Below are 8,568 nucleotides of genomic sequence, written 5' to 3' on the forward strand. Positions count from 1 at the left end.
TTGTATTCTTTTCCTTTCTTACTTCTTTCCGTCTTTGTTTCCTTCCCTCCATCCTTCCTTCCTTCCTTCCTTTCTTGTATTCTTTTCCTTTCTTACTTCTTTCCGTCTTTGTTTCCTTCCCTCCATCCTTCCTTCCTTCCTTCCTTCCTTCCTTGTATTCTTTTCCTTTCTTACTTCTTTCCGTCTTTGTTTCCTTCCCTCCATCCTTCCTTCCTTCCTTCCTTCCTTCCTTGTATTTTTTTCCTTTCTTACTTCTTTCCGTCTTTGTTTCCTTCCCTCCATCCTTCCATCCTTCCTTCCATCTTTTCTTCATCTTCTTCTCCTTCCTTCCTTCCTTCCTTCCTTTTGTCTTTCCTTCCCTCCTTCCTTACCTTCCTAATCCCTTTTCTTTCTTTCTTTCCTTCTTTCTTTCCTTTCTTCCTTCCTTCTGTCCATCCGTCCTTCCATCTTTTTATTAGATGCTGCATTATATGATTGCAACCTTTATCTAAAAGCCTAAAAAGCCATTAAATGAAAGCTAGATGAAGGCAGCAGTGGATATCCAGTCTCATTTTGGTGTTAGCGTGTAAACACAGCAGCGTGAGGACGTTTTATTAAAGCCGACAGACTCCGTCCTCCGGTCTCACCTGGGCATGTTGATGTCCCTGTTTCGGGGTCGGCGTGCCACCTTGCTGAAGGCGATCCTCACACCCACGGCCACCACCAGCGTGAAGGAGATCACCCCTCCGATCACATAGGCCGTGCTGCGTTCAGGAGAGAATTACATCAGACATCAGGATGACTTAGAGATATTTCAGTGTTTTATTCCACCCTTTCTCTGATGGAAAATGTTTCTATATAAGTGCTTTAAGCTTCCTGTCGTCCTCCCGGGTCAAATTGACCCCATCTGGTTCGACTGTTCCTTCTGTCCTCCCTTAATTCTTGCCTTCCTTTTCCTTCTGTCTGTCCTTCCTCCCTCCTTCTCTCTTTCCTTCCTCTCTCTTTCCTCCCTTCCTTTTTTCCTTCCTCCATCCCCCTTTCTTCCTTCCTTCCTTCCTTCTTTCCTTCCTTTTTTTCCTCCCTCCCTCCCTCCTTCTCTCTTTCTTTCATCCCGCTACCTTCCTCCCTTCCTCTTTTCCTTTCTCCATCACTCCCTTTCCTTTTTTCCTTCCTCCTTTCCTCCGTCCTTCCTTTCCTTCCTCCCTTTCTTCCTCCCTCCTTTCCTTCCTTTCTTCCTTCTCTTCTTCCTTCTTCCCTCCTTTTCTTCCTTCCTTCTTCCCTGCCTCCTTCCTTCCTCCCTCCTTTTCTTCCTTCCTTCCTCCCTGCCTCTTTTCCTTCCTTCTTCCTCCCTCCCTTCCATCCTTTTAATTTATAATGGAGTATTTCTATATTGCAGTATTCTCTTTATTCTCTCTCTTCCTTTCCTTACAGGCTGCTAGTCGACTCTCCTTCTTCCTTGAATGCAGTTTTTTTTTTTTACATTATCATCACTCGTGTTTGTCTGAGCGGATGTGACAGGAACATGTTAGTAACGGTGGTCCTGCTTGTTGTTTCAGGGGCAACGACAGTAAAGCAGAAAACCTTCAGGAGGAGTTTTATGAATGCGCCTCATCCAATGATGGAACAGTCCATTAATCTGTAGTGGGGGGGGGGGGGTCTTTTTGTAGGTGATTTTAGGGTTTAGTGAGAGTATAATCCACTCCTAAGCATCATTTACTGTATTTCTTTGACTGATATATTCATACCTTATAGCAAAACAGGGAAAAAATCAATGCAGTATCACAAAACATAACAAATACTCGAGGCGAGGAGTTCTGGTCCTCTGAAATGAAGCCAACCAGGAAGTAACTTAGAACTGCATTCTATCAAAAGGCCACCAGGGGGCGACCGTCTCTATACAAGTCAATGGAGAATTCACCAACTTCTCACTTGATTTCTAACCTCAGTAAACGTTTTCAAAATGTGTTTATGGTCTCAATCGCTAGTTTAAAGCCTTCTTCAATGCAGTATGATGTTCATTTGGGACATTTTGGCCTCCCTGATTTTATATTTGATGATAAAGCAGGGTATGCATTAGGGCGTGGCGATGTCCTGATTGACAGGTTGATTGCCCAATGTCCTCGAGATCCAGCCCTCGCAACCATAGCAACCTCCCCGCTCCGCCCATGGCTGCTCATGCCCATATAAGTAGAATCCGGGGGGAGGGGGGGGGGTTTCCCAGCATGCACCTGAAATTTTCAAGATGGCGCTGCCTAGATTCGAAACTATTGGCTTCCGAGCAGCAGTCCACAAACCAATGGGTGACGTCACGGATGTTACGTCCATTTTTTTTATACAGTTTTATGCAAATACTAAACATCAGGCAAACAAGAGTGTGTGATTTTAAGACATTTAACCAAGTAATTTACAATATTAAGATGTTATTTCACCATGGCGATAGAGAACATTAACATCTTCATGATTGATTACTACTTCTGCTCTCGCCACAGCTAAAATTGGGTTGTTTCAACATTAAAAACGGGGAGCTACAGTCTGAATATGCCTGAAATTCAACTGTACATGAGAAAAATGTATAATCAGTTTAGGGAAATGGTGAAATAAAGATTTTCCCCTTCCTCTTTCAAATAAAAACATCTCAAGCCGGATCATGACGAAGCAAAGCTGAGAGATAACGGGTGTGAAACGCTTTTACGCTGACAAAACAACCTTTAACGGCTTAATTTCCTGCTTTTTTAAGTCTAGACTCTGACCTGCTGTTCTGCTGCTGGAGCGTCTCGAAATCTGGGTCAGGCTTGCTCCCCGTCGGCACGGTGACGGTGACCTGCGGGTCGGCCCAGACGGGGGAGATGTAGTTGTTGCAGGAGTCCTGGTCCAGACGGTTCTTCTGGTGCTCGCAGCAGAAGCGGTAGTGGCAGGTGCCGCAGCAGTAGATGTAGCTGCCCTTGGAGCAGTTGAAGGTGCTGTCAAAGTGCCCCATAACGTCAAAATAACCCCTGAGGAACAAACACGAGGGGAGAAAAATGTGTCAAAGGATGCAGAGTTTCTTAATGTGTCTGCAATTCGTCCCAGAAAAACCTGATCTGGGTGTTTAAGGAACGAGAGGCAGATGGGAGTAAGTTAATTTATTCATTGTTTAATGTGTTCATTTTATATTTGTCTCTTTTATTTATGCTTGTCAAGGAAGGAAGGGAGGAAGGGAGGAAGGAAGGAAGGAAGGAAGGAAGGATGGAAGGGAGGAAGAAGGAAGGAAAGGAGGAAGGAAGGGAGGAAAGGAAGGATGGAAGGGAGGAAGAAGGAAGGAAAGGAGGAAGGAAGGGAGGAAAGGAAGGAGGAACGGAAGGAAGTAAGGAAGGATTGAAGCGAGGAAGAAGAAGGAAAAGAGGAAGGAAGGAAGGAAGGAAGGAAGGACGGATAGAAGGGAGGGAGGAAGAAGGAAGGACAGAGGAAAGAAGGAAGTAAGGACGGTAGCAGGGAGGAAGGAAAGAAGGACAGAGGAAAGGAGGGAGGGAGGAAGGAAGGAAAGAAGGAAGGAAGGAAGGAAGGAAGGAAAGAAGGAAGGCATGAAGGAAGGAAGGAAAGCTGGAAGAAGGAAGGAAGTAAGGGAGGAAGAAGGAAGGAAAGAAGGAAGGCATGAAGGAAGGAAGGAAAGCTGGAAGAAGGAAGGACAGAGGAAAGAAGGAAGTAAGGACGGTAGCAGGGAGGAAGGAAAGAAGGACAGAGGAAAGGAGGGAGGAAGGAAGAAGGAAGGAAAGGAAGAAGGAAGGGAGGAAGAAAGAGGGAAAGGAGGAAGGAAGGATGGAAGGGAGGAAGAAGGAAGGAAAGGAGGAAGGAAAGAAGGAAGGCATGAAGGAAGGAAGGAAAGCTGGAAGAAAGAAGGAAAGAAGGAAGGAAGGATGGAAAGGAGGAAGAAGGAAGGAAATGAGGAAGGAAGGACAGAGGAAAGAAAAACCTGGTCTGGGTGTATAAGGAACGGGAGGCAAATAAAGTTCATTTATTCATTATTTAATGTGTTCATTTCATATTTGTCTCATTTATTTATGCTTGACTGCTATTTTAACCCTCCTGTCAAGGAAGGAAGGGAGGAAGGAAGGAAGGAAGGAAGGGAGGAAGGGAGGATGGAAGGAAGGAAGGAAGAAGGAAGAAAGGAAGGAAGGAAGGAAGGAAGGGAGGAAGGGAGGATGGAAGGAAGGAAGGAAGGAAGGAAGGAAGAAAGGAAGGAAGGGAGGAAGGGAGGAAGGGAGGATGGAAGGAAAAAAGAAGGAAGGACGGATGGAAGGGAGGAAGACGGATGGAAGAGAGGAAGGAAAGAAGGAAGGAAGGATGGAAAGGAAGGAAGGCATGAAGGAAGGAAGAAGGAAGGAAATGAGGAAGGAAGAAAGAGGAAGGAAAGGAAGGCAGGACAGAGGAAAGAAGGAAGTAAGGACGGTAGCAGGGAGGAAGGAAGGAAGGGAGGAAGGAAGGAAGGAAGGAAAGAAGGACAGAGGAAAGAAGGGAGGAAGGAAGGAAGGAAGGAACAATGTAATGTGATAATGTAAGATCATGCCAAACTAGTTGATATGGTATTTTATTGACTATTTACTGTTTCTATGGTTACACCACTTAGACATTTTTACCATAATCCTCTAATATATTCTCTCAAAATGGATTAAAAGCAGAAATTTGATGCTGAATCCACAAAAAAAGAACATGTGCAAATTATTCATATGTTTATTTTCACATTTTAACTCCTTTAAATTTAAACTAAAGCACATGTTATTAACCCCTGAGCAGATTAAAGACAGTTTCTATTATCTAACTCTTCTATCTGCAGAGTGCTGGTGGTGTGTCAACTAACAACAACCTACACATGAATAAAGGAAAGGCTGCTGATGCTGGTGTTGTAGCAGAGCAGCTTGAGCTCTTTAACATTTTAACAGATAAAACAGCAACACTCAATAAAATATTAAATCAAGTCCTAAAATCAACATCGATGAACATTTGGAGCTTCATGTTTTGTCATCGCTGCGTGTTTTCGATTGCCTGAACATAGCAGCGGCTGTTGGTAGGATCTGTAGTGTGCAGCTCGCCAACACGCACACACACACACACACACACACACACACACACTGATTTAGAGCTGATTAGATGTTGCCTAGCAACAGCCGGACGCCTCTCAGCGCGCACAACATGAGCTTCAGTGAGATGGAGATCAGAGCTCTGCAGGAGGATGAAGAATCATGATGCAGCTCACTTTCATGACCGTCCACTGTGACTGTCGTCCTACACAAATGAAAATAAACTGAATTCTTTTGATACAGGCTCAAATACTCGATTGTTTTTGAAAGTAGCAGCTCAGTTGGAGGTGGTTTTCACAGATTGTTTGTTTTTATTTATTTATTTGATCAGATTTCTACCTTGTAGTTTAATATTCAACATATCTACTGAGAAATATTCAGCTTATAGAAGCTGAGCCTTAACCCTCCTGTTGTCCTCAAGTCAAGGAAGGAAAGGAGGGAGGAAGGGAGGAAAGAAGGAAGGAAAGGAGGGAGGAATGAAGGAAGAAAGGAAGGATGGAAGGTAGGAGGGAGGAATGAAGGAAGAAAGGAAGGATGGAAGGTAGGAGGGAGGGAGTAAGGGATGAAGAAGGAAGGAAAGGAGGAAGGAAGGAAGGAAGGAAGGGATGAAAAAAGAAGGAAAGGAGGGAGGGAGAAAGGAAGGTAGGAGGGAGGAAATAAGGAAGGAAAGGAGGGATGAAGGAAGGGAGGAAAGGAAAGGAAGGAAGGAAGGAAGGAAGGAAGGGATGAAGGAAGGGATGAAGAAGGAAGGAAAAGAGGGAGGGAGGAAGGAAGAAGGAAGGAAAGGAGGGAGGAGGGAAGGGAGGAAAGGAGGGAGAGAGGGAGAAAGGAAAAGCGGAAGGAAAGAAGGACAGAGGAGAGAAGGAAGGGTGGAGGAAAGAAAGAGGGAAGGAAGGAAGGAAGGAAGGAAGGAAGGAAGGAAGGAAGGAAGGAAAGGAGGGAGGGAGGGAGGGAGGAAGGAAGAAGGAAGGAAGGTAGGAGGGAGGAAGAAGGACGGAAAGGAGGGAGGAAAGGAAAGGAAAGGAAGGAAGGAAGGAAGGAAGGAAGGAAGGTAGGAGGGAGGAAAGAAGGAAGGAAAGGAGGGATGAAGGAAGGGATGAAGAAGGAAGGAAAGGAGGGAGGGAAAAAGGAAGGAAGAGAGGAAGAAGGAAGGAAAGGAGGGAGGAAGGAAGGGAGGAAAGGAAAGGAAGGAAGGAAGGAAGGGATGAAGAAGGAAGGAAAAGAGGGAGAGAGGAAGGAAGAAGGAAGGAAAGGAGGGAGGAGGGAAGGGAGGAAAGGAGGGAGGAAGGAAGGGATAAAGAAGGAAGGAAAGGAGGAGGAAAGAAGGAAGGAGGGAGGGAGGGAGAAAGGAAAAGAGGAAGGAAAGAAGGACAGAGGAGAGAAGGAAGGGTGGAGGAAAGAAAGAGGGAAGGAAGGAAGGAAAGGAGGGAGGAAGAAGGAAGAAAAGGAGGGAGGGAGAAAGAAAACGAGGAAGGAAGGAAAGAAGGACAGAGGAAAGAAGGAAAGGGTGAAGGAAAGAAAGAGGGAAGGAAGGAAGGAAGGAAGGTACTACTAGGATGTGATTTCTTTAGTTCGTACCTGCACACGTCCACATCCACCAGCTGTCTGGGAGGCGGAGCCACCTGAGCCGCACCGAGGGGGGGCTTCAGGGCTTCGGCCGTCATGTTCCTTGGCAACATGGTCTGAGGGAGGGGCTTAGGAGGGAGCTCGGCCATCACCGGCGGGTCATCTCCGTCCTCCACCTCCGCCGCTTTTGGCGCCACTTTGGGCCCGGCGGGCGGCGGAGGCAGCCGCGGCTTGTATCCGGTCAGGAGGAACAAGGTGCTGCTCGCTTTGGCTCCAGCTGGGGCCGACCCACCACCGCTGCCGCCGCCGCCGCCGCCGGTCAGAGCCCTCACGTCGTTGCCATCCACCGCGCGTCGCTCCGTAGTGACGGTTACCGTGGAAACAGCAAGGCAGGAGAAAAGCAGGAGGACGAAGGACGAGTAAAACATCGCTCTTGAAATTGCAGGTTTCATTGTTTTTTTTTATCACAAAAGTTCTTCAGCCGTAGAAGAAGAAAAAAAAAGGGGGGAAATCACGTGAACGGCTTTAAAATCACAAAGTTTCAGCGTCTACTTTTATATATTTTTTAAAAAATCCTTCGGTATGAAAAGTTTTTACTCCAGTTTGATGCACTGGTCCCTTCTTCTTCTTCTTCTTCTTCTTCTTGTCGTCGTATATATTTGCACGATGCAGATCTACTTTTAATTCAAGCAATGTTTCATGAACGTGTGTTTGGCATTTCACTCTTTCTCAGCGACATGTAAACATTTCTCTCTGAGTACAAATCCTTCTGTTGAGCAGCTTTTGTAAACATTGAGGTCTTCTTTTTTATTTTTTTAAAGGAGTTTTTAGGCCCTATATGCAAACTGCCTGTGAAATGACTGCGGATCTGAAATAATCAATTTGAATTAAAACGTTTTTACTCCTTATAAATTGAATAATATGAGCTTCTTTTATGGCAGCAGGGGATTTAATTTTGGTCTATCAGTTGAGACATTTTACAGTCTAGTGGCCAAAATTGAAAAATCTTTTAAAATAGGCAGTCTTTTTTTTTTTTTTACAGTGTGTAAACAAAATGAGAGTGAGAAAACTGTCAACTCCTCATATATCTTTTTATATATATATCTCTCCTGCTGAAGAGTTTTTCCGGGAGTCGTTTATGGCACGAAAATGTACGATTCACGTAAGAAACTAGAATGGAAAATGTAAGTCTGTAAACATTTAGCGTTTGTATGTAAACTTTTATATTTCACGTCTGATGAGCTTTTAACAGATGAACAGATGCTGGATGTAGTTCTAGTTTTGAGTTTGGCACTTCTGTTTTTGTCCTGTGTGAATAAATGATGTGTAAAAACCATAAATGGAAAAAAAAGTGTAAGTGTGTATTTTTTTAATATATCAAATCAAATATTCGAGCTCAGTGTGTCTCGTGTCTGTAAACAACAGTCCTGGCAGCTTTTAAAAGATTTCAGCTTTTCTTTCTTTCTTTCTTTTCTTTTTTTTTTTTTGGTGAACAAGCTGATGAGAAGTCAGTCAGTCTAAATTTGGCACAAGCTGTGACTTAAAAATGATGTTTCTCTTGCATCAACACTCACAATGAATAAATTCTCCCCTCTAAGAAAGAAGGACTGAACATTTTTTTTCAGAGTCTATAAAGGTCAATATGCGAGATTGAGATTTTGGTTTTAAAAAATGAAAGGAGGGAGATTTAGAGGGTTGTGAAACAGTGAGTCAGAGTAATAAACGTGCTGCTAAACGACAGCAGTGAGCAGCATAAAATATTTAAGAAACAGCTCGAGGACAGAGATCAGTTCAATAAATGAGTATGTCAAGGCATTCACAAAAGAGTGATAAATAGCGAGAGGGGGGAAAAAAAGGGTGACGAAATTACAGAAAAGAAAAAAGAGAACGATAGAAAAAAAGAAGAGGATCTATGTGCGCTCGATACCCTTGTGTGAGTGTCTTTGCTCTGAATTTAACTTGGCCCAAC

At 44.3% G+C, this 8,568-nt stretch overlaps 1 protein-coding gene across 1 annotated transcript in view; it reads right to left on the reverse strand.

The window, feature by feature from the left end:
* LOC128373842 (protein shisa-7-like) overlaps positions 1-7,027 on the reverse strand; it is a 16,815-nt gene extending 9,788 nt beyond the window's left edge. The window contains 3 exon segments of the mRNA XM_053334038.1: positions 627-743; positions 2,730-2,972; positions 6,612-7,027. Of these exon segments, the coding sequence (XP_053190013.1) occupies positions 627-743; positions 2,730-2,972; positions 6,612-7,027 (776 nt within the window).
* Positions 7,028-8,568: the final 1,541 nt, after the last annotated feature.

The sequence above is a fragment of the Scomber japonicus genome, chromosome 15, assembly GCF_027409825.1.
Source record: "Scomber japonicus isolate fScoJap1 chromosome 15, fScoJap1.pri, whole genome shotgun sequence".
Lineage (NCBI taxonomy): Eukaryota > Metazoa > Chordata > Actinopteri > Scombriformes > Scombridae > Scomber > Scomber japonicus.